The following is a 27180-nucleotide window of genomic DNA, read 5'->3' as shown; positions in this document are numbered from 1 at the left end:
CAACTTTCCGGGGAACATAGACATGTCTTATATGGACAGAAAGCTTACATTCTTGTTAATCTAACTGAAGTGTCCAATTTACAGTAGCTATTACAGCAAAAAATACCATGCTATTGTTTGAGGACAGTGCACAACAACAAAACACTTTTATCACGGCAACTGGTTTGATACATTCACCTCTGAAGGTAAATAATGTACTTACATTCAGTAATCTGGCTCTGATTTGCCATCCTGAGGGTCCCAGAGAAAAAATGTAGTGTAGTTCTGTTTGAAAAAAATATATTTTTATATTCAAATGTTGGAACTGGATTGCACAGTTTGACCCCACTGCTGTCTCTGGCTCCACACCCACCCCGCCCGGCCATCTAGATGTGTGAAGGTTAGTGTCTTTTCTGTACGGAAGCTAATGATCCATCATATATGACATTCCTGGGAGTGTGTAAACTTACATTTCTTATTACCATAGCATTTTTGTATATTCTCTATAGTTATGTTCTTGAAAATGTATACATTGACAAATTCGACACATTTGAGCAAACTCCTGGCAGACTTGATACAAAATATTGTGTGGTGATGTAATTCTTCACTGGATCGGTCTGAAACTTTGCACACACACTGCTTCAATCTTGTGGACAACATCTAAACTTTACCTAGAATCCTATCTCAATGTATGTAATGTTTTAACAGATCTAATGTGTTGTATTGGGGTGGCAAGTAGCCTAGTGTTTAGAGTGTTGGACTAGTAACTGAAAGGTTGCAAAATCGAATCCCAGAGCTGACAAGGTAAAAATCTGTCGTTCCGCCTCGGAACAGGGCAGTTAACCCACTGTTCCTAGGCCGTCATTGAAAATAAGAATTTGTTCTTAACTGACTTGCCTAGTAAAATTAAAATAAAAATATTCTCCTACATTCATTTCCACAAACTTCAAAGTGTTTCCTTTCAAATGGTATCAAGAATGCGCATATCCTTGCTACAGGCAGTTAGATTTGGGTATGTCATTTTAGGAAAAAAAGGGTCCGATCCTTAAGTTAAAAGAGAATCTGGGGAAAGAGGAGATCATCATGCATATTGACTTTGCAGAAGTAAATACACCAGTGAAATCCAGATAGTTGTGTTTCTCACAAGCAGATTCTCCACACCTGTGTTGGATATACCACAAATGATACAGTTTCACTTTGCTCACTGAGCTCTTCTATGCGGCATGACACCTCTGCTATCTGGGCCCATCTCTCAAAAACACTGACCTACTTCCTTGAGCTCTGCCCATCGGCTACTGCTGTACACTTTGTGAGTGATGGGCCTACAACCCAGTACAGCTCTAAAAAAATGTATACCATCTCTCCACCCATCCCTTTGAAATGGGCTTCCAGAGAGTAGGCCGTCATTGTAAATAAGAATTTGTTCTTAACTGACTTGCCTAGTTAAATAAAGGTTAAATGTAAAAAAAAAAAAAAAAAAAAAAGTCACATGGAATTTCCTAGAAGCCGGACATGGAAAAGGGCAAGCTGATGAGGTAGGAGCAGCTGTGAAACGAAGAGCAGATGGAATTGTGGCACAAGGCAAGGACCTCCCAAATGGAAGATCAGTCAGCTATCAAGCAGTTATATATCTCAGAGGAGAAGACAGCGAGCATGGAGGCCCTCCTACCAGATCACCTGGAGACAATCTGTGGGACAATGAAGATATACCAGGTAATAGTTGTGGGTCATTTTATGTCAAATCTCACATTTGCTATACAAACATAGACGATGATAGACGATGCTATCATTACATATTTTTGAATTTCCTGTGTTTCCAGATCATCACCAACAGTCCAAGAGAGATAATTTGGAGGATACTTCTGTTTCTTTCCACATCACTGCAGCTGTTTCAGCCCACAGACTGATTCTGGTTGAAAAAAACAGAGGCAGACCAAGATGGAAAGTCCAACACATCTCACAGCGCCGTCCAGCCCATTGAAGATCTAAGTGAAGCATTGCTCGGAAAGTAATGTGGTGGAGTATGATCAGGACGTTTACCCTGGCATCGTGCAAGACGTTCACGTAGAGAGTGGTGCTCTTGTTGCGTTGGCCCCAACCGTTTTTTTTGTTGGCAGATGAGAGACGACATCATATGGTACAGACCCCAGCATAAGCTTGGAATTGTCCCTGAGCCCCATCCAGTGACCAAAAGGCACATGGAGCTGGATGCATTGGTCTGGGAGCAACTTTGCTCTCTTTCTAAGCCGTAGATACCCTTGGAAACTCACTATACAGTACATACAAAGCAGGACATAAAATCATACATTAAATAGAACATGTGTAGCTCTCAATTAACTCGTCCTTCAATATATTTGTGCTAGAATTTCTAGTTGTTGCGTCTGTGTGTAGCCAAAACATTGTTCTCATGTTGAAAAGGTGCTAGTTCCAGTGTTTTGGAATCTTACTTTGTCTTATATTAATTAAATGTTTAACAATGGTTGTTGTTCAACATGTTTGCAATAAAATATTATTTTCATAAGTTTTTTTTTTACATACATGCCATTTCCATCACAACCCATATTTTTGAGGGAAATTAGTATATTATGTATAATTTACATTGAATTATTTGTTTTAGATAGGGAAATCATATGGTTGTTATCATAATCTTACAAAATGGATGGGTGGAAATATCTTATTTTTCATGGTAAATACATTTTCAGCTGTCACTAAGGCAAGTTTATACATTCAGGCGTCGTGTTGAATTATTAATATTAGGAAAACCTTAAAAATCACTTAAAAGAATATTCAATACAATTTATGTACAAATGTATAAAAAATGTGTTATAAATAAATTGTATGATATTTCATTTTCAACTAAAATGGATGTTTAATGACATGATGGAACTGACATTTGCCTATGGCTGTCTGGGAAAAATAACAAAAATATATAAATTCCTGAATAGTACGATCGCAGCCATTATCAGATATTGTTTCTAGACAAATTAAAGACAATTCTAATACTGGTAAAATGTATCACCCACCAATGCGGCTCGAACACCATCCGCAGGGACGCGCACCTCGCCAAAATTCCCAACAAACGCAGCTCCACATACTGTACACGTCCTCTTTTCATTTGAATGTGTTCACAGGTGGAATAATTGTTTGAGCCGTGCTGAGAATTCGAAAAGTATAAAAGCCAACGGGCCAATATTATAGAACACCACTGTGCATAAGCGTACACGTCATGCCCTCATTGCAATGGCAGCCTGAATAAAGCCCTTCACAATCTCTTCTTTTTGCCCATGTTTTGCTGAATATGTGGCTGGTGCAACTAGTAATTGTCCTACCTTGCTGCCTATTGTCCTGCAGTACTATGACATGTATGTTAATTTATTAAAGTGTTCCCGCTTTGAGTTTACTCCTCGAATGTTACAATATTTCTATTTAAATGTGGATACATTGAAGATCCCTGTTGCGTAATGTAATGAATGTTTTTGGTTAAGAGTATACATGGTTAATGGTTTGGTCCATATGATAGAGGCCATTTGTATAAAGATACCTGTTTTTCAGGTGTACTTCAGTTCTGTTTTAGCTCAGGTATGTGAGTTGTGGGGAAGCTGAGGGGCAATAGGCTGGTATACTCCAATCTGCTATAGTTGGCTTGGGGTAAGCCTGATTCATTCAGTGTTTTGACAGTATTTGAAATCTGTTTATTTTGTAAATATCTTTCTAGACCTACGTAAATATCAATTGGATTTCGTCTTTCAGCTGTACAACATTTTCACTGTGAATAAACTGTATACTATTTTGCACCTGATCCTGCTGCCTCCTGTTACTCACTACCCTTAATATGGCTGCTTCAACATCTGGGCCCTACAACAGACTCCCTCATCACCCCCAGAAACGTGGTGAGTCCATGGCCCATTTACTCAAAATTATTTCTTTATGTAAAATAAAACCCAATCCTCCCTCACCCTACTGTCCAAAGTGGAACAACAAGCACACAGTATATATTTGATAAAATGAGTGTTTCTCACATTACAGTCATAGTTCAGGAGTGTGAGTTCAGTGGCACAGAAAGCAGCGCTCAATGTGAGACGGTTTTCCAACAGACCAGTCATGCATGATGAGCACAAATCACCTGCACGAGCTGTGAAACTCGGACTTAATAACAAACAGCAAACAAAATCTGCAATTTGAATGTTACGTTCACTATAACACCAACATTTAGTTAGTCGATGGATAAACATGAAAAGCTCCTAAGTCGTTATACAAATCTTGTATAACAGAGAATCCCGAGATTTGCTAAATACCCTCCCACACTCTTCCTTATGGAGGTCTGGAGGAGAAATGCACAGGCATGCAACTGGAGAGGGAATTCACCACACGAGACCCCTCTATCACAAGAAGGTCAAAGGTTGATTGATAGAAAATGGAAACAGCCTATCAGAAGGTTGCGCTCACTGGCACGTGACAGGTCTGGCAATGGGACCTTTTGTTTTCTTGCAGCAGCCAGAACATTTTGTCAAGCACTTTCCTTTCACAATCACTTCCTATATAAGCTGCTTGTGAGAAACTAAAATAAAAAAGTGCAATCGGGGTGGCCGTTACTAGGGGCAGGTCTTCGCAGTGCAGGTCATGGCCTATGCCATACAACCCCACACAGCTTCACCATTCACATGACCGGAGTGGTCATTGCGGTGGACTACTCATATCTAGCATTATGTTTTCATCTGGGTTTGTTCACATACAAAAAGCTTTGTGCGTGATACGATATTACTATGGGCTGTGTCTGTCAAGGAACAATAACACACTGAGATGTGAGTCAGGTAAGGGGTGTAGAAATCTGACTACCTCCCCTGAACCTTCTCTGTCTGCATGACCTGGCTGGACGCAGCTGTCTCTCTATGCCCGTCCTGCCGCTCTGCTGCTTCACATCGCCAAGCTAAACTGTGACACACCACACGTAGTTCACACTCTTCCACCTCCCCTTCAACTGCCTTGAGCAGAGAGGGGAAGGGAGATGGGAAAGAGCACCGAAAAGCTGGTTTAAACACAGGATGCATTATGATACCACCACAGCTCTTAATTCTTGAAAAGGTACATTAGTTCATCCACTGCAGTCTGCCTAAGCCTCTTGGGACGAAGAGCGTCTGGACTCAAAGACATGAGAGACATGCTGAAACATCACGGATGGGACACAAATCCCCTGAGACTGTCAGGCAGCACAAATGACAGGAACAGCAACTGAGGCATCAGCAAGTCCCCTTTACCGCGGGGCAGGGGAACAGGGGCTTTCATGCCCTCATTGCAATGGCAGCCTGAGTAAAGCCCTTCACAATCTCTTCTTTTTGCCCATGTTTTGCTGAATATGTGGCTGGGTGGCAGCTGCAGGTTGGGCGATAACAGCAAGGCTCTGCTTGCGAAGAGCTTTTGTAGCTGCTCCGCTTATGGGCAGGGGATGACAAGATGCCTGCCCCCTTTGTGTGGCAGGGAGAGAGCCGAGGGGTATGCAGGGACAGGGTTCACATGGGGCGAATGAAAATAAATGCTTCAGTGATGCAGCAGGCGTCAAGTCAAGCTGGGACACAAGCACCTTTTCCAAGCAGCTGATACACTTTGAACTGATCTCCAGGTGCAGCGAAATATGTCATCATATTCCACAGTGCAGAGATCAAAAGGAGAATCTGTGGATGTCAGTGGATATGCCAAACCAAATCTGCCATTTATTAACAATTTCACAAGTACCACTGACCTGCCCATCTCCAATAGTCAGGCTAATTCTGGTCCAGTCCGTCTGAAATGGAGACATATTTGGGGATTACCATACAAGAAGTCTACTGTATTACCTGAGATCTGCCTAACACAATCCCCTATTATGTAAATTAAAATAGAGTATGAATGCTTTTCTTTAACAGAAATCTCAGCAAGCCTCAGAAAACGTCATATTGCAATGCATCTGAAACCATCCCAAGGGAACATGACACATCTCTATTGCATTTGAATAGCCTATATATGCAAATAGCATAGTTGTTTAAGGAGACATACTGGAGCCAGCCATATATGTATGTAAATGTGAAATGACAACTGGCCACCCTCTTCGCATCTATACGTTATACTCTGCTGCCCATCTGTGGTGGAAGCATGAAATAGCCCTAAAGTTAAGAACCCCCACTCATCAACATGTTATAAAACCATGCTAGATCTGTGAATATCCATCGTTTCTCTGTTTTTGGTAACATTGACTTTCCATATTTCATCAGAAGATATTTGTCTCGTATGTACTTGTATTAGAATGAGATGTGGTAAGAATGTACTGTTTGTGGCTCATATTTCAATTAGGCTGTTGGTATGGCAACATATTTTACTTAGACACAGGCAGTGATGGTTCTTTATTAGATTAGACAGTTCGTTATTTTTGGTTGATATTTGCTTTGTAACTACACATTTTTGTAACTATACATTGTAACAATATTGATTAACAATGCTTTGGTGCATTGTAATTATGTTTTCCAAGAATACACAAACATAGTATTTCTGCATAATTACATACTCACAAGATTGTTACAGAGTAGTATATCAAGTTATTCATAAAGTAATAGAACAGTAATGATTAGGTAAATACTGTGACTATTTCTAATAAAATGTCAAAGACATACTGTTTGTGTTAATTGTTTGCTATGTGGTTATCCTACATGCCACACTGAATGATTTATCTTCCTGAGATAAATAGGCTACACGTCTATGCATTGCAACACACATTATTGACTTGGTCCATTACAAGAGTTCCACAGAGGAGTCCAGCACAAATATTGGAGTTTACTGCCCACATGTGATACAATATATATTCCTGCTGACCGTATTCTATTTTGCCATTGGCTGAATCGTTGCGTTATTCTGTAGTTTCCTTTGATGCTTCATGTAATTTCATTGGATATAGCCTATATTGTCTTCCCCATGTTCATTGGTCCATAAATACACCGAGTTATTCTATTTGCTAGAAGCTCAATGCCTTGATCTCGAAAGCACCCAATTGGTTCATAAACTGGGTTAGTGGTGCAACGATCATCACAGGAGGAAGAAAGTAGGTCAGTGTATTCCTCCTGCCTATTGTCGTTCCAATCCGCCTCAGTACACATGGGCTGCCTTTCCACACGTAAGTCACATACTTTGTTATATCTTATGCAAAAGGACTATATCATGTTTCCTTTATTCAACATTGTGAATTTGGTATACTGTGTGCATTTCTTTACTCGTATTGTGGTTTCAATTGGCTGTCTAAAGCCATTCCCGAGGAGGTGCAGTCATCGGTTTACAGTGTAACTTTTAAAGGCACACAGTGTCATATAATGCCGGGGAAAAATGCGATTTGTAGGTGTCTAACCTAATTTAAACATCTGGAATGACCGTATGTAATTGTATTTGATTGGGAGGCTATTTTTGTCTGTTTGTACATTGCGTGATTTGCCTGAACTTCCCTACCACGGCTCGGATTAAACGAGGTCATAGCTGTGTTGCATAAAACAACTAGTGACGGGCGGTTGATTACCTGTTACAATCATTTGCCTTTTATAGGCCTATATAGTCATCCTTTAATTAACAGCACTCAATGTTTCCCCTCTATATGAGCAATGCAAGGCGGGTGTTGGGCTGATATTGATACAATGTAATGAAAACATACTGCACTGGATTCTGTTCTGTTTCAGAATATATCAAATCAATGTGACAGTCACTGACAGATTTCTTGCCGTTTGTAACCTATTATGTTTCATTATTTACCGTCGTCATGATTTACCCGCCTTGCATTGCTCGACACATCCTAGTACAGAATAGTCTAATAACAGCCATGTATTTCTTCCAAGCTCCAATGTTAGTGAAAACAAATACTATTTTGTTATAATTTGAGCAAATCCCTCTGCTCATAAAAGTACACCATTAATTGCAGACTGCTGTAAAAAAACGGTAAAAAATCTATATATGTGAAAGTTATACGTTGGGCAAGCTATTTATAAAAAGAGTCTCAATATACTGTCTATTCCTGACTAATAAATGGCTACAGTACACCATGTCCAGGGAATGCACATTCCAATGCTCACTTTTAGAAGGACATTACTCTTCATGCTATTCTTAAAATATGAAACAGCTATTCCTGAAAAAGTCAACAAGTGCATCAGTAATGTGACAGTAATAACATAGATGATGCTACATGGTTTTAATTTGACATAATATGCCATGAAGGTAAATAGAGGTCATTGGGGTCAGAGAAAATTAAATCGTGATTGCGTTGTCTTTACTAACTCCTTGATGGACAGTAGTAGGCTATAAGACAGGTCTTGTTTTTGTTTTATGAAATATTTACCTGTCAGTACTGCATATTAACACAGGAAAGTGGATTCTATTGGCTACTTCATCAAATGTTGGTAATCATCCTTTACTTTAGCAAGTTGCAACATGTTGCATTATGTGTGGCACTTGGTTGTTTCCACTGGAGCTGTGCAACTCGCAGTAGCTTTTATGTTGGGTACCCAAAATGACACACTCCTTGATTTTTCACTTCTATTCTGAAGTCTCTCAGTCTTTCTTCCTTCATGTTGCCCTCATCCCAATAGCCAATTTTAGGTTTCAAGGGAGGGATTGAACAGCAAACAAGGCATCATATTTGAACACACTCCTACAGTGTATATGACCATAACCTGACCATATCTGCCTGCCCTGCCAGTATGATGCTCCTCTCAGTGTGTCACGCCCTGGCCTTAGTATTCTTTGTTTCCTTTATTATTTTTGTTAGGTCAGGGTGTGACATGGGGAAGGTATGTGTTTTTGTATTGTCTAGGGTGGTTGTATGGTTTAGGGGCTTAAGTAGAGTAGATGGGTTTGTGTTTAGTGTAGGTGTCTAGCTGTGTCTATGGTTGCCTGAATGGTTCTCAATCAGAGACAGATGTCATTAATTGTCTCTGATTGGGAGCCATATTTAAGACAGCCATAGGCACTAGGTTAATGTGGGTAATTGTCTATGTTGTACGTTTGTAGCTTGTGTGTGCACTTACGTCTATAGCGTCACGTTTGTTGTTTTGTTTCAGTTTGTTAAAGTGTTCGTTGCGTGTTTTTCCTTTCTCTAAAATAAAAGAGAATGTATTTTGCACACGCTGCGCCTTGGTCCACTCTCTCTCAGCAAGACGATCGTGACACAGTGTTTTCACTGAGCTTTCTCTGAGCCTACAGTAGCTCTCAAAGAACATGCAAAGAAATTCAAGCTGCTTTTTGTCAGTCCGGAATATTGTAAAACATGCTTGAAGCCAACAGCAAATTTGCAGAAAGAGCAGGATATGCCGAGGGAGAAGAAAGGAGAAATCTGACCTTGAATTTCTATACAATGGAGTCTAAAGACCTTGTATGATGTGGATTACTTGAGGTCAAGGTTCCTCAACTGGTGGCCCGCAGGGGTTTTTATTTGGCCCCCCCCAAGTTTTCTGAGCATAAAAACATTTCTCCTTTCTTCTCCCTCTGCATATCCTGCACTTTCTGCAAATTTGCTGTTGAGCCACCCTGCCTTGATGACAGCTTTGCACACTCTTGGCATTATCTCAACCGTCTTCATGAGATAGTCACCTGGAATGCATTCAATTAACAGGTGTGCATTTGTGAATTTGCACACCTGTGGAATTTGTGGAATTTCTTTCCTTCTTAATGCCTTTGTGCCAATCAGTTGTGTTGTGACAAGGTAGGGTTGGTATACAGAATATATTATGGCAAGAACAGCTCAAATAAGCAAAGAGAAATGACAGTCCATCATTACTTTAAGACATGAAGGTCAGTCAATCCGAAAAATTTCAAGAATATTGAAAGTTTCTTCAAGTGCAGTCGCAAAAACCATCAAGCTCTATGATGAAGCTGGCTCTCATGAGGACCGCCACAGGAAAAAGGAAGACCCAGAGTTACCTCTGCTGCAGAGGATAAGTTCATTAGTTAACTGCATCTCAGATTGCAGCCCAAATAAATGCTTCACAGAGTTCAAGTACCAGACACATCTCAACTTCAACTTTTCAGAACAAAATGGCCTTCAAGGTCAAATTGCTACAAAGAAACCACTACTAAAGGACACCAATACTAAAGGACACCAATAATAAGAAGAGACTTGCTTGGGCCAAATAGCCCTTACACACCTCCAGGCAGTGTAAGGGCTATTTGACCAAGAATGAGAGTGATGGAGTGCTGCATCAGATGACCTGGCCTCCACAATCACCCGTCCTCAACCCAATTGAGATGGTTTGGGATGAGTTGGACCGCAGAGTGCAGGAAAAGCAGCCAACAAGTGCTCACCATATGTATGAACTCCTTCAAGACTGTTGGAAAAGCATTCCTCATGAAGCTGGTTGAGAGAATGCAAAGAGTGTGCAAAGCCGTAATCAAGGCAAAGGGTGGCTACTTTGAAGAATCTAAATATAAAATACAATTTGATTTGTTTAGCACTTTTTTGGTTACTACAGTTGAAGTCGGAAGTTTACATACACTTAGGTTGGAGTCATTAAATTTGTTTTTTAACCACTCCACAAATTTCTTGTTTAAGTAACTATAGTTTTGGCAAGTCGGTTAGGGCATCTACTTTGTGCATGACACAGGTCATTTTTCCAACAATTGTTTACAGACAGATTCTTTCACTTGTAATTCACTGTATCACAATTCCTGTGGGTCAGAAGTTTACATACACTAAGTTGACTGTGCCTTTAAGCCTTTGAACAGCTTGGAAAATTCCAGAAAATGATGTCATGGCTTTAGAAGCTTCTGATAGGCTAATTGACATCATTTTTTGTCAATTGGAGGTGTACCTGTGGATGTATTTCAAGGCCTATTTTCAAACTCAGTGTCTCTTTGCTTGACATCATGGGAAAATCAAAAGAAATCAGCCAAGACCTCAGAAATAGAATTGTAGACCTCCACAAGTCTGGTTCATCCTTGGGAGCAATTTCCAAATGCCTGAAGGTACCACGTTCATCTGTACAAACAATAGTACGCAAGTATAAACACCATGGGACCACTCAGCCGCCATACCGCTCAGGAAGGAGGCACGTTCTGTCTCCTAGAGATGAATGTACTTTGGTGCGAAAAGTGCAAATCAATCCCAGAACAACAGCAAAGGACCTTGTGAAGATGCTGGAGGAAACAGGTACAAAAGTATCCATATTCACAGTAAAACGAGACCTATATTGACAACCTGAATAGCCGCTCAGCAAGGAAGAAGCCACTGCTCCAAAACCGCCATAAAAAAGCCAGACTACGGTTTGCAACTGCACATGGGGACAACGATCATACTTTTTGGAGAAATGTCCTCTGGTCTGATGAAACAAAAAGTGAACTATTTGGCCATAATGACCATCGTTATGTTTGGAGGAAAAAGGGGGATGCTTGCAAGCCGAAGAACACCATCCCAACCGTGAAGAACGGGGGTGGCAGCATCATGTTGTGGGGGTGCTTTGCACCAGGAGGGTCTGGTGCATTTCACAAAATAGATGGCATCATGAGGAAGGAAAATTGTGTGGATATATTGAGGCAACATCTCAAGACATCAGTATGGAAGTTAAAGCTTGGTTGCAAATAGGTCTTCGAAATGGGCAATTTTTATTTAACTAGGCAAGTCAGTTAAGAACAAATTCTTATTATCAATGATGGCCTCGGAACAGTGGGTTAACTGCCTTGTTCAGAGGCAGAACAACAGTTATTTACCTTGTCAGCTCGTCAGCTTGCACATTTGTGGCCTGCTGGAGGTCATTTTACAGGGCTCTGGCAGTGCTACTCCTTGCACAAAGGCGGAGGTAGCGGTCCTGCTGCTGGGTTGTTGCCCTCCTACGGCCTCCTCCACGTCTCCTGATGTACTGGCCTGTCTCCTGGTAGCGCCTCCATGCTCTGGACACTACGCTGACAGACACAGCAAACCTTCTTGCCACAGCTCGCATTGATGTGCCATCCTGGATGAGCTGCACTACCTGAGCCACTTGCGTGGGTTGTAGACTCCGTTTCATTACCACTAGAGTGAGAGCACCGCCAGCATTCAAAAGTGACCAAAACATCAGCCAGGAAGCATAGGAACTGAGAAGTGGTGTGTGGTCACCACCTGCAGAATCACTCCTTTATTGGGGGTGTCTTGCTAATTGCCTATAGTTTCCACCTTTTGTCTATTCCATTTGCACAACAGCATGTGAAATTTATTGTGAATCAGTGTTGCTTCCTAAGTGGACAGTTTGATTTCACAGAAGTGTGATTGACTTGGAGTTATATTGTGTTGTTTAAGTGTTCCCTTTATTTTTTTGAGCAGTGTATATATATATTTTTACAATATTCATTGCATGCTGTAAAACTACAAGGAAACCATCTCCAAGTGATTTGAATTTAGGAAATCTGTTCCCAAGTATTCCCATGCATAATAGAGAGAGACATGTGATCATATACAAATGTAAGCAGTTTGATATGATTATGTTTAAGTCAAATATTATATCTGTTTGGGCTACTTGCAGTGAGATTTGCATTCTACAAATTATTTGTAGCCTAATTATGCCCCCCGACCAGCCGCTCAAGAAAAAATCAGCCCGCGCTGAAACTATTTGATGATCCCTGCTTTAGGTGTTAGAGGAAGGTTCATGTCACTTCACCCACCTAACCCAATGATTTGAAGCAATAGGTTTTCTCAACCAATAATAGAGTAATAATAATTCACAAAGTCAAAGGATGATACAAGTGTAGTAGGCTAGGTAGAGCTATAGCTGCCACCTAAGCCAAGAGCTGACCGGTCAGAAATTTAGTTTTTTGTTACAGTATTGTGAATGGTTGTCCAGCTGTCTCCTTTGCCCTTTCCCTGAGGCACGCACAATGCTCGTTAATCTCTGTTGCTGATTTTTTAGACCCAAAATGTTCTCATTCCCTTTGAGTTGTGCACGTGTTTTGTCCATTCTGCTGACATGCTTGATATTTCCCTCTGGAGGTGTTTATGAGAGTAGCTGAGTGCAGCTACAGGTGTAAACATTCCGAATCAAAAGAAGGCATTGCTGTTGTCCATATACTCCAATGATGATATGAGCAGGAAGGTTAAAAGTCGAAACAGAAAGTTGTTCTGTTTATGGTGCGGATAAGTGTGCATGTGTCTCACTGACCTATAAATAAGGGGTGTGTGTGTGGAGCCATAAGTGCACATGCTAAAATGATTGAGAAGTGGTCTCTTTTGTATACATCTCCCCATAGAGCCATGATAGTCTGGGAAACATAAACATATGCCTAGCTGTTCTGTTCCTAATTACAGGAATCACATCAGTGACTGGGCTGTCTGTTGTCCATAGTATACTGTGTGGCATTCAAAATGTTGTACTTTGTGGATAACTACTGCAGTATGATTAGTCTTATAGGCATGAGATTTAGCATGGCAGTGATTGCGATCCCATTGCTAATACTATCCTGTTGGGGCTAGGCATAGAGGAGAATCTGTAGCCATCTCCTCTGCTCACACTATCTCCAGATCACCTCCCATCTGTCGCCCATCTGAGCTTTCTAAACAAGCCACTTAATCAGAGCACCACTCGCTGTTACATCATAGGCCTAGATGAGTCGCCACTCCCAGCTGGCCAGTGTGTTTTACGCTGTGACCTGACCTCTTGTCCTATCTGATCCCTCTCCAGGTACTGTGCTGGTCGATGCATCTGTGAGAAAAAGCCCAGCTCTGACATAAGGAGGCCAGTCCACTTCCTGCACCACCCATCCAGGTATGTGGACGCACATGGTTCTGTGTGATTTCATAAGAATTGACAGCCGCTCTGAAATGAGTTCACGACCTTCGTTTGAAGTGAATCACCAATGACATTTGTGACGCACAGCTTCTTGCTGTTTCACTTCAAAATGGCCACATGAGCAGTTGGCGGGGAGAACAGTTAGGGATGAAGTAAGTTATGAGCACAGTCAGTCAGTCATACATAAGCACAGTCATGCGTGAGGGTGGTTTTCTCACAGCTATCTGTGTTTCATCAATATTGTTTTCTTGCATCTTATTAACTTGAACTGGAGTCTTATTTCTGCTTTTTTTTTAACATGTCTTCTAACCATCTATTCCACCAAAGCTTTAACATCCCCTGTCTATCTTTCTAGCCTGGCTCTTAGAATGCTCTGTTCTGAGTAAAGGAGCCTACTGAGAAACGGACAGCTTGACTTACATAGCGAACATAGGCCATGTCATTACAGGAGCCAAGCCTGAGCTTTCCAGGACGGCACACAACAGAAGGGAATTACAGACAGCCTTACAGCGCTATGATGATGCTGCTGAGTGCACAGGACACTCTGTTTCATCTGAACGTGACAGAACGATGAGATCACGCCAGGGGAGTGGCGTAAATAGGAAGCCAACAGTGACATAGCATTAAGAACATTATGAAAGGGAGAAGTTCTTGCAGGGCAGACAGTATCATAGTGCTGTGTAAGCTAACCATGTGTATCCAGCTGAGCTGACACACTGTAGGTTCACCCTGACACTGTTACTGCTTCCTGGTTCTGCTTCTTCCCTGCTTCTCCTCATCTGATCAAGGTTTTTGTTTCCGCACAGCTTAAATATAAACCTTTTTGACACTTAGATACCATAGAGGTCATGTGCATTAAAACATTAGAAATGATCAGAATCCACCTTAGTGATCTTCTAGTGTTGTAACATGGATGGTGTTGAGTGTTACTGAATATGTGAATGCCATGGGGATGGTAAAATGATACTAAAGAATTTTCATTAGACTGATGAGCAGTGGAGTGGTGGTGTGAGGAGAGGAGTGACCTGTATGCTATCAGTGGGTTATGTGTAGTGGAAAAGGTTCCCTAATTGGCAAGCATTTAAGAAGTTCCTGCACCACTGTATCCGGGAAACCAGAGATTTGTCACAACTAGCTAAGCTGACCTTAAAGCAGGTTTTCCTTTTTCTACTTTTTTAGTCAGTACGAGTGAGAGATTTTGTGTTTGAGTATACACTGAGCATACCAAACATTATGAACACCTTCCTAATATTGAGTTGCACCCCCCCCCCCCCCCCCCCCTTTCCCTCAGAACAGCCTCAGTTTGTTAGGCCATGGACTCTACAAGGTGTCGACAGCGTTCCACTGGGATGCTGGCCTGTGTTGACTCCATCTACTGGCAACTACTACCATACCCCGTTTAAAGGCACTTACATTTTCTGTCTTGACCATTCACCCTCTGAATGGCACACATACACAATCCATGTCTCAATTGTCTCAAGGCTTAAAAATCATTCTTTAACCTGTCTCCTCCCCTTCATCTACACTAATTTGAAGTGGAATTAACAAGTGACAATCAATCATAGCTTTCACCTGGATTCACCTGGTAAGTTAATGTCATGGAAAGAGCAGGTGTTCTTAATGTTTTGTACACTCAGTGTAGGTGTTTTAGCCTTCCTTTGGCTTAGGTAACAAAATGAACATTTACAAAAAGGCTTATTCTCAGGAGTACTGTTTTGTTCAGCTTACAAAAAACATGTAAAAAAACCCATTGATGATGAATGGTAATAGCAAGTCCTCTTTGCCCGGTGGATTACATGGTCAGCTCGGATGTCTGTTGTGACATATACCAGAGTGAAGGGTCAGGTTGTAGTGTAGTTGTCTATGGTGACGGTGACAATAACAAAGTTCCTTGCTGCAGGCAAGAAATTATGGGGTGTAATTATGGTTTGGTTCGATGTAATCAAACTCTGAAACTGTCACATCATACGTATAGGGAAAAAGAGCTGTGGAAAAATAGGTCAGTGGAGAATCTAATTACAATGAAAAGACTTTCAGGCACAGTGGAGCAGAGCATTAGTTCTGGTCTGATTACAGGAGCAGGACAAGCCACAGTGACCTGAGGTAGCTGTGCTTTTTAAGGTATTTTTGTGCAACCTGGTCTGAGAGCATTTCGTATTATTCTGTATGTAAATCCGAGACACTCCATTTAGTATGAAATGTTAAGTTTCGTATGGTATGTATTCATTTGTGGATGTCCATCACTCATTCGTAGGATATGTTACGAATTACAATTTTGTATTATATTTTACAAATTTGCGAAACGTACTATATGTTACAAATTTGCAAAACATACATGTTACGAATTTGTAAAACGCATGATATGTTACATATTCTAGCAAGGTGGCTAACTTTAGCTAGGCTAGGGGTTAGGGTTAAAGTTAGGGTTACGTTTAGGAGTTAGGTTAGGGTTAGGGGAAGGGTTAGCTAACATACTAACTAGTTGCAAAGTAGCTAAACAGTAGTAAGTAGTTGAAAATTAGCTAATTAGCTAAAATTTACCATGATGACATTTGAACTCGCAGCCATTGGGTTGCTAGATGTTCGCGTTATACTTTTGTTTTTACCTTAAGTAACCATCTGTCTTATGTATCCATACCAAACGTAACATATCATACTAATTTGAGTGTCCCAGATTACATTTACTGTAAACCTGAAAGTGCTAGGAGCATTGTTAATAGGTTATTTACAAAGCCTAGGAAACATGCAATCTGTGAGGGTAGGGGTAGGTGATATGACCAAAATATCATATCACAGTATTATTATATATTTTTTACAATATGGCGGTATTTGATAGTATTTTATTGTTCTGAATAATAAAGGTTGAAAATAGGTTTTATAAGTAGTGGATGACCCTAGGATGGCAAAAAAATATATTTTAATTGGTTTAAATGGACTTTCTCATCTATCGAGGCAAATTGACGAGGATTACAATGTTTTGTAATTTGAGGACGTTGCGTGGGAAACTACCAGGAGCGCTAAGTGATGGGTTAGCAGAGGAGACTCATTTAATCTATCTAAGTGAGGTTAGGAAAAGGCCATATTAAATATTATAAAAGGCCATACTGGTTGGATTATATAAACAGTGATCAATGCAGATATGGGTTCTTTATGAAATGTGACCCCTCCTGACAATCTGTCTTCCTCTGAAACATTGGCATTGTTTTATCTGAATTAGCCTTTATATTAAGGACTAATCTCACTAAATTATGTCTCTGACTGACACCTAGGTTTATGTAACATATGCTGCATTATGTTATGAACACTATTCCAAAGCATCCGTTTTCAGTAATCCAAGGTTTTCGTTGATAACAAAATAAATTATCATTCTATCATTCTTCTAGTTCATTTTAGCTGGAGGTCAAGTGAATGATGCTTCTCAAAGATACTCTTGATTGTTGCCTAAGGGAGAGAGAGAGGCTTGAGCCTCTGCTATAGCTTTCACCTTATGTAAGACCATAGAGATATCAATCGGTTCTCTTACATCCCCTTTACTGAATGGGCCATCTATGGTATACATCAGCACCACGTTCAGGTTATACAGCAGCTGCTCAGGTTCAGAGGGCTTTGTTATATGATGCTGCTGTGGTTTCCTCATGCCTTGTATATAAAGAGGATGTCTGACTCTTCACTGACTTGCCTTTCAGATCTGGGTCACTGCTGGAAAGAAACTGAGTGAGATGTTTTGAGGATAACCGGCCTTATGAATATTTGTGGTGAGTGTCACACCATCTTTAAAACAACCACAGTTTATTTCACTTTTTGATAAATTGTCTTTGTCTAGGAATTGAGATTTGAATATCTTGTGTGCTTTCATAGATGTCTCTTTCACATCAACTGACCTTTTTGTTGTGTCTTATGGAGCATAATAAGTGCTGAAATCAGTGTGTTTTCTCTCTATAGATGATCTAATGGCAGACCAAAGAATGGACATTTCCTCCACGATGAACGAGTTCATGTCTCCCGGCTCCACTGATCTAATCAGCTCGATCGGCACACCCGGCATGGACTACACACGCAAGAGAAAAAGCAGCACCACAGACTACCAGTAAGCCTGACTTCAAAACTGCTTATATACTTTGTCCTACTTACCACCTGAAGATAGTACATGTGCCAATCATCTTTATTATATTAATGTCAGGTTAGTTCTGGTTTAGTGAGATCACATTTTTCTGTTTGTCATTTATGCCATTTTCTGACAGATGTGTATGTTTGCATGGCAGCTTTTTGATGAACTATATGGGAATATTTTCTTACTGTGTGTCAAAGGTTTCCACTTAAAGTTGACAGGATAACTACCTACCTAGAAATGAACAACCAATTAGGAACAAATGGTAGCATAACCTTAATTTAGATTAGATCAGAATAATCAGTATACTTAATTTGAATTGTAATATACAAACTTCCTTGCTTTCACAGAATTGATGGATTTTCTTTTGAGTAAGTATCAAATCAAATTATGAATGTTAAAGTACATTGTAGTAAAGGAGCCAATCCCGTATCTGATTAGTTGGCCCTGTGTGATTCTTGTTTGGTCAGGATTGGCCTCTTCTTTGATCAAACTATACAAACTGTTCTAGCGTTTACCCCTTGAAATAGAGGTTAGACACTAATGTATTCCTCATCCCTTAATTTAGGTCAATCAAAATGAATGCGCTATGGTGATCAGTACCCTGAGAGTGACTGGTCAGTTAGTATGTACAGTATGGATCGCTGTGAATATGGGAGAGCCAGTCATGCTATAGTGTAGATTTGAATAGCTAGAATTAGTATAAACATCAAAGCACGAAGGGGTGCTGCAGTAACAATCTTGAAGCACCAAGACTTTATTACAGTTGTGTTAAAAAATGTATTTGCTGGTATTTAGTTTGATCAGGCCTTCGTTTAATAGAGAGGGCACCCTGATTTGATGTATGATGTATAATGGATGATGGATGATACATTATATTGTTGTCTCCAGCTCATTCACTAAAGGCACATATTTGTTTTTACCTCACTTAGTGAGACTTAAGACAACAACTCTGTGTGAATACCTTTGGGTCAATTTTGTAGATTATTTCATATTTGAAATAATCTATATTTGAGGCTATTGAATGCTATTATAGTATGGAGTTGACAAGTCTTGAAGTTGCACAGGATATGTGCCACCATTCTAGGGGTGGCAGGTAGCCTAGTGGTCAGAGTGTTGGGCCAGTAACCAAAAGGTTGATAGATCAAATCCCATAGCTGACACAGTACAAATCTGTTGTTTTGCCCCTGAACAAGGCAATTAACCCACTGTTCTTAGGCAGCCATTGTAAATAAGAATTTGTTCTTAACTGACTTGCCTGGTTCAATAAAAAATGTCATGGCTTAATTTCTTGTTTGTGAAAGGACAGTAAGGCTGAGTGGGATGACAGAGTAGGAGTTCAGCTGTGAACAATATCAGAGGCACAAGGTATTTCACCTGAATCTACACTAAGAAAGGTCTCAAAGAAACCAGGTTCATAATTTTGTAGGAACATTTCTAATAACTATTCATATAGCTTCTACCAAAGATGGTAAGAAAATATTTGAATGGCTTGCATTAGTAATGTTGATGTTTCATGTCAAGTAAAGGCTCTCCATGTTTTTTTAATTATACAAATTTCAAACGACTTCTCACTTTAGTATTTTGCTTTATTCATAATTACATTGCATACTGTAACATCATTATTTAATATTTGTGGTAAAATAATTGTTTTACTATATTTCTTTGTACTAATGTTAATGCTTCTCCTCAAAGGGATAGCATGGACACAGACAATGATAGACTTGGTGATCATCAAGGCCGGATTAAAAATGCCAGGTAACCAAATGTTTCTATCTCCCGTAGGATGACATAAAAATCGATGGAATAAAAATCTTTGTGTTTATATTACAGATTAGTCATGTTTCTGTAAATACGGGCAGACTATGGATGTGTCGATTTGTTTGTCTGTGTTAAACGCTCTTTGTATTGTTTGGATGGCAGGGAGGCCCACAGTCAGATTGAGAAGAGACGCAGGGACAAGATGAACAGCTTCATAGACGAGCTGGCTGCACTAGTGCCTACATGCAACGCTATGTCCCGTAAACTGGACAAACTAACAGTCCTGCGCATGGCTGTCCAGCACATGAAGACCTTAAGAGGTGAGACGAGAAGGATTTTAATAGGACTGCTGCCAGAACAGTACAGTGATGACAACCACCACCATGCAGCTGCTCAATAAAGTACATCAGAGAAATACAAATTACATATTGATTCATTTGTCTTACATATTAGTTTTTTCTGACTCACAGGTGCTGCTAACCCCTACACTGAAGCTAACTACAAACCAGCCTTCCTGTCAGACGACGAACTGAAGCACTTAATACTGAGGGTGGGTGTCCTTACTTCCATCACTGTATGGTGTCCTCAGAGTGCGTTTCACGATAAGTATGCATGTGTGACTCAGTATTTCTCTCTCTCGTCTCTCCCTCTCCACAGGCATCTGATGGCTTTCTGTTTGTTGTTGGCTGCGATCGAGGGAAGATACTGTTTGTTTCGGAGTCAGTCTACAAAATCCTAAACTACAGCCAAGTACGTCCTCTCCAATATGTTGCAGTTTTTTCCCCCATTAAATGGTGGTACTGTAGTCATTTTTACCCTCATACGCTACCCTGATGACATGAATATAACATTTATTCATTAAATTTGATGATTGTAGACCCCCTTTAACCTGGTATTACTTTACAGACGTTTACATTTTAGAGACATTTACTTTACAGATGTTTACATTTTAGTCGTTTAGCAGACACTCTAATCCAGAGTGATATACAGTTAGTGCATTCATCTTAAGATAAGTAGCTAAGTCAACTACATCTCAGTCAGTACATTCTTCCACAATAAAGTAGCTATCAGCAAAGTTGGTGCTAGTCGGAAAAAGTCAAGTACAAGTGTTAGTTCACGAAAGGCAAGGGTGTTAGTTATTTTGTATTTTTTATGGGCCTCATTTATGTAACGTGGTCTTATCTTACGGCATTCTCTCCCTCTCTGTGCAGAATGACCTGATTGGCCAGAGCCTGTTTGATTACCTGCATCCTAAAGACATTGCCAAAGTCAAGGAGCAGCTGTCCTCGTCGGACACGGCGCCACGGGAGCGCCTCATCGATTCCAAAAGTAATGCACCCTGGCCTCTAGTTACCAGCCTTTCTCTAAGTGCCCGGGGGGTGGAGAACAAGGAAAGCAGGAACACCGTGTGTCTGAGAGTAGAAGAGCAGACTGTAATCATCAGCCTGCTGTCCCCTACATAGCTAGCACAGTGACACTCAATGTATCCCCCTGTACTGTGTGTTCCTCATTATTTAAATGTACGAAGCTAACTGTAGGGTAGTGCTATTTTTACATCAAGACATGCTGGGTTTAGGGGACATATAAACAGTCAAACCATTTATGTAAATTCAGCCAATTTAAATGTCAGTAGCTAAATGTAGGGTAATGCTATTTTTACATCAAGACACGCTGGGTTTAGGGTAAATATAAACAGTCAAACAATTTCTGTAAATTCAGCAATTTTTTTGTAATAGCAAAAAATGATGTATTGTAGCTTTATTTGCCAGAGTAGGACTTGATACAGTATATATTTATTAAGGATCATGGGTGATACTGTTCCTGTCGTTGCAGCATAGGTTAAATGCTATTTTGTGTCTTGTCCTCAGCTGGCCTTCCAGTAAAGACAGACATCACCCCCGGCCCATCCAGACTTTGCTCTGGAGCCAGGCGATCCTTCTTCTGCAGGATGAAGTGCAATCGGCCCCTCATTAAAATGGAGGACAAGGACTTTCCTTCCACCTGCTCCAAGAAGAAAGGTACTTTAGCTTCCTGTCTTTTTATTACATGACTTACTTAAGGGTGTTTTTTCATCTCCTGTGAATCATTTTAGTTAACAGTTCATTTGGTTTCGTACCAATATACTACTTACTCATTGATGTCAGTGATAGCTCCAGAGTAGAGCTAGTTGATGATGATCCAACCACTGTATCCGCAGCTGACCGTAAGAGCTTCTGCACAATACACAGTACTGGCTACCTGAAGAGCTGGCCACCCACCAAGATGGGTCTAGATGATGACAATGAACCAGACAACGAGGGCTGCAACCTCAGTTGCCTGGTGGCCATTGGACAGCTGCATCCCCACATTGTCCCTCAGCCAATGAACAATGAGATCCGTGTCAAACCCACTGAGTATGTCTCACGGCATGCCATCGATGGGAAGTTTGTCTTTGTTGATCAGAGGTGAGAGATGTTTTATGGCATGCAAGCAGACATACAAACATGTAGCAAAGGATGTGCCAGTTGGCCCCTACACAGTGATGTCCTGACACCTGGCTGGACCTCGTGGGCAGTCCAGAGCCCGATTTACTGTAGAGTGACAGCTTATGTGTGAACGAGGTTTTTGTCAATGTCCAAATATAGCATCAGCAAAATGTTCCAGATGGAGGTGTAATGGAGGCCTAGAGGGCAGACAGGATTCAGTGTAGATATGTTGACAACAAATACTCCACTGCCCCCTGACAAAACAATCCCATAACCTCGCCACGTCACTAATACTGTTTGGTACACTGGGAATTTCTAGATAATGTCACAGGGTGCTATGTGATTGTCATAGGGCTGGGCAATATGGACAAAATATCATATCACAATATTATTATTTTTTAAAACTGTATTTGACGGTATTTTATGTTTTTGAATAATAAAAGTTCTAAATATGTTTTCTGAGTAATAACCCTACGGTGGCAACGCATAAATTATAAGTGATTTCAAATGGGCTTTATCTCTTTATACTGTTCAATCCAAACAAAAGTGATTTTCAGCATTTTCATCCATTTCTGCTTTTCCTGCACTTATATTATCAATTCCACACTGTGCCACGCAGCATGATATTGGCAAAAAATATCTACGCCTAGCTAATTGAACTGTTGGAATCATGGAAATATAATGATTATTCTAATTCTATAGTTGGAATATAGTGGGAAGCACCTTGAATACATTGTTGTTTGACACGACAACAAATTAATAAGCCAGTGAGGAATTATCGATAGGGTGAGAACCAAAGTTTTCATCACTGTTTCCAGGTGACTCTAATTAGGTGTTACATGACATGTTTCCATGCTTCATGTATCTAGCTAGCTAGCCAACATATTCTTTACCATCCCACTGCTACTGTTCTAGATGACTGTTGGGAATATACTAGTAGACAAGGCAGTGGTTTTGGTTGGGCATTTGGAAAGCTTGCTGATTAGTGGTTTGAGTTGAAGGTTGGCTCTTCTGTGGTGATAGGGGATGTTTCTACATGGTTTCTCCCAGATCCTGTTGTTGATCGAACCTTGGTAGAGAAAAGGAATGATTGGTCAGAAGTCAGAGATATAGGGAAACGGGTTCACAATTACATTGGTAGAAGTTTTTATGCATTTTTACCGCTTTTCACAGGTGGATCCAAGGACCCAGATAATGGGCGCACAGGAGCAGGCATTTACGTTCCTGAAGTTGATGTGCAGATATGTAGAAGACTAAACTGTCAGTATACTCAGTTGAACAGTTGGCGATAGTAGTTACCCTCCAGTGGGTGGAGGACGTACAACCTGTCAGAATTATAGTATGCTCAGACTTCCTGTCTGTATATCATCTGGCAAATGTAATAGGAGTGACCTACTATTGGAGGTATTAATGTTATTATGGAGAATTGAGAGACTGGTTGTAGTAGTTCAATTCCGGTGTGGAGGGGAATGAAATTGTAGACCAGTTAGCCAAAAGAGTTGAAGAGAGGGAAAGATTGAAGTGTAAGGCCATTGAGGTTGGATGGGGTTTGGAAGGGATTTTGGGGGTGGGGGAGGGTCTATTAGAATTTAGTAGTGCTCTTTTTTATTTTCTCAGAAGTACTGAGTTAGGTAGGAGGATTTAGAAATGTGGAGCTAATGTTGTAAACCGTGATTGACGACACACTCCAGCATAGTAGGTGGCGGCATGCACCTTTAACGTTTGTTTGCGGACCGCTATTATATCATAGAAGCCAATATATTCATACTTTGCCTATTCCTCTCTGATAAGATACCGTTGCACAACATGCTTTTCTTGGCTTACACCGGCACAAGTACCAGGCAGTGTTAGGTAACTAGATACGTTTGCTCTGACTCTTAGTACATTTAGCTAGCTAGCCAGCTAACTAGCGATAAGCGTTAACGTCTAACACACATTATTTTAGCAACACCTTGCTAAGAAAAGACCAACTAGCAGACAGTAAGATACACAAACGAATAGAGTAATTATAGAACGCTTGTGGAAAGTAGCATGTCACCAACATTGTTGCATCCATCTGACCATGCGGAGTGAACGGCAAGAAAGTGCTTGTGACTCTATGGTCGAGCAACTGCTCTCTTGATTGACGGGGCAGGGATTGGTATAGTTAGCGGCATGCAACATGAGTCAAGAAGCAAACGGAGTCAACTATAAAAACAGACATTAACGTTACACCCGCCAGAGTTGCGTATTACATTTAACAAACCAAACACTGAAGTACCGTTATAGAAGTTAAAGTAAAAACTGAAACCGGTCCGTGCATCAATGCCGGTATATAGTCAAATACGGTATACCGCCCAGCCCTGGATTGTCATGGCATTGATTATGATCAAACATGCAAAGCAGGAGGGAGAATATTATTTTATTTGCATACAATAAAAAAATATGTGGTCTAGACTTATCTTTAAAATGTTCTAAATACCACTGGCCTGCATTGATAGGACTTGTGCTTAATAATTCTCTTTTGTAGGGCCACTGCCATTTTGGCTTATCTACCCCAAGAGTTGCTGGGTACATCGTTTTATGAATACTTTCATCAAGATGACATAGGGCACCTTGCGGAATGTCATAGACAAGGTATGTATCAGATTGAACAAGGATACCAATATAACACCAAAGAGCAAAGTTTTAGACTCAGCGATATATCCCTGAGTCTCAGGCCTTACATGAATAATTTTGTAATGTCTGGTAATTTTGTCATATAAAATGAATTGCGCTAAGCATGTCACATAGCGAGTAGACTGTGATATGAATTAATATAGAACCTGGCAGGCTACCATTTGGCATGTCACAGAGGCCAAGTGTGCAGATATCATGCCTTATGTAGCTCACCCCCTGGCTGCCACCTCTGTTCTTAGTGCTCCAGATGAGGGAGAAGATCAATACAAACTGCTACAAGTTCAAAATAAAAGACGGCTCCTTTATCACACTGAGGAGTCGCTGGTTCAGTTTTATGAACCCTTGGACCAAAGAGGTGGAGTACATTGTCTCCACCAACACTGTTGTCTGGTAAGTAGCTACACACATCTGTTTCTGCTAGGACTTTCTTCCATAGTCCTCATTTAACTAGTCAATGCATAATATTACACTGTATTCATTGTATTAGGGTCATATCCTAATAAAGTCGGATAATGAATAATACGATTTCAAACAGCTGATTACATTTGCAATGCCTACTGTGTCAAAGTTGTTTTATCACCACCACTATTGTTTCAACATGAAATCAATGTCCAACTCATATAGCTATCTGGCTTGCATCAGAAAACAAAGCATGTATTATTGGAACTCTTGCATATTTATTACTGTGTCTTTCTAGAGCTGTTGGGCTATCTATGCAATAGATGTTAATAAGCTGCCCAATGAGGTGTGAAGTCACGAGCATGCTCAGTGATGACGCTCACTCTCTCTTCTCTCTCCCTTTCTCTGTCTCAGTGTGCCTGAAGGATCTGATGGCATCTATCCTCAGCTCGCCGCCTCCCCCCAGAGCATGGATAGTGTACTCACAGACGGTAAGCCTGCCCTCATGCTGTGCTCTCACACAGCAGTTCACCCGCTTGGATGAAATGTGACAGTACTTTGATGAGTTGACATAAAAAAAATTGTGCCTGGCATGACTGTGACTAAGTAATTGTTTGGTTTTTCCGAAATGTGACTGAGGTTTTGCGTTTGTTGGTTGCAGGAACCGGCAAGCGGGCCCTTCATACCGTGCCTGGCATCCCCGGCGGCACAAGGGCAGGGGCGGGAAAGATCGGCCGGATAATCGCAGAAGAGGTGATGGAGATCCAGAGGTGAGAGGAACCATGTGGATTGTGTTATGATTGTCTTGTCAAACATAAATTGGCATGTCTGTATGGTCATCGACCCCCAGTGCATATTGGAAATGTCTGTGTGTGACTGAAACTGTATGGGGCTGTGTCCTGCTGTTTTTACCCTGTGTTTTCTTTACTCTTCCAGGATAAGAGGCTCCTCGCCCTCCAGCTGTGGCTCCAGTCCTCATAACTTCACCAGCACTCCACCCCCAGACATGTCGTCCCCAGGGGGAAAGAAGGTAAGAGATCCCACCTGTCCTTCCCATTCTCCTCCACTTCAACCCTTCCCAATTGGGAGGAAGTCTGCTATTCACTCCACTGCTCATCCATGTGAAGTCAGTAATGAGCACATCTGGTGGATATTTTTAGTGTCTGTTGGTGGCTCATACTTCAGGATGCAATGGTGATTCCTGAATGTCAATTCTGTCTTGATTCTCTCACAGATACAGAACAGTGGAACTCCAGAACATCCCTCAGCAGGGCTGATACCGGGACCAGACTCCGTAGGCTATCCATACTCCAACAACTCCAATCTAAGTATGCATTTTTCCCCGCTCTGAAATCTAATCTTGATTACAGTTAATGAAACTATCCACATAAAATCTTAAATATTTAACCCTTGTCCTTACCCTGTTTAGGCGATAACTCTCACATTGGCATTGACATCATGGATGAGCCAGGCTCCAGCAGCCCGAGTAATGACGAGGCAGCCATGGCTGTGATCATGAGCCTTCTGGAGGCAGACGCAGGGTTGGGAGGCCCAGTGGACTTCAGTGACCTGCCCTGGCCACTGTGAGGACTGTCAGGCTTAGGCAAGGCCACCTAAATGGGCTGAACATGGTGAAGTAAGGGCTGAGTGTTACAGTATTCACATTGTGTCAGTTTGTGACCAGTACCAGAGAGCCATATCAACAGGGCTAATGCAACTGTAGCCTCACAGTAAGGCTGAATGCAGGCGGGCCCTGAAAAGGAAGGAATACTAGGCCTGGGATGTACAGTCCACCTCAGTGCGGTTTGGGAAAAGTGAAACTGCCTCATTACCCCTGTAGTATTATTGTACCAGTTATCCGGGTTTTTCTATGTCCATTCATCCTCACAGGCATTGAACCCAGTTCTTTTATAATGGCATTGGGTTTTTTGTAGTGTTTTTACACTACAAAAAACATGTCAATATTTCTAAAGAAAATTGTATCATACATGTTTATTCTAATTTTCTCAAAATATGTATATGTAAAAGTGTATTGTATCAGTAGTGAATTATTTTTAAA

General features: G+C 40.9%; 1 protein-coding gene across 3 annotated transcripts; it reads left to right on the top strand.

Moving 5' to 3' along the window:
* Positions 1-7030: 7030 nt before the first annotated feature.
* Positions 7031-27151, top strand: LOC120046709 (aryl hydrocarbon receptor nuclear translocator-like protein 1). 3 transcript variants are annotated; one of them, XM_038992151.1, is made up of 19 exons: positions 7031-7117; positions 13623-13706; positions 17417-17485; positions 17673-17817; positions 18189-18209; positions 19534-19596; positions 19762-19919; positions 20070-20149; positions 20257-20349; positions 20811-20928; positions 21468-21617; positions 21797-22043; positions 24574-24680; positions 24962-25112; positions 25536-25612; positions 25783-25891; positions 26058-26151; positions 26356-26449; positions 26551-27151. In XM_038992151.1, the coding sequence occupies exons 3-19, from the start codon at positions 17473-17475 to the stop codon at positions 26706-26708; spliced, it is 1878 nt and encodes a 625-aa protein (XP_038848079.1). In that variant the 5' UTR covers positions 7031-7117; positions 13623-13706; positions 17417-17472; the 3' UTR covers positions 26709-27151. The 3 variants fall into 3 exon arrangements, with proteins under 3 accessions (XP_038848079.1, XP_038848088.1, XP_038848097.1); XM_038992160.1 differs by lacking the exon at positions 18189-18209; XM_038992169.1 differs by lacking the exons at positions 7031-7117; positions 13623-13706; positions 17417-17485 and adding an exon at positions 19143-19206 and having other exon boundaries at positions 17768-17817.
* The last annotated feature ends 29 nt before the right edge of the window (positions 27152-27180 follow it).

Source organism: Salvelinus namaycush, chromosome 1 (genome assembly GCF_016432855.1).
Source record: "Salvelinus namaycush isolate Seneca chromosome 1, SaNama_1.0, whole genome shotgun sequence".
Taxonomy (NCBI): Eukaryota; Metazoa; Chordata; class Actinopteri; order Salmoniformes; family Salmonidae; genus Salvelinus; species Salvelinus namaycush.
Note: the sequence above shows the minus strand (reverse complement) of the source record. Positions and strands in the feature narration are given on the sequence as shown.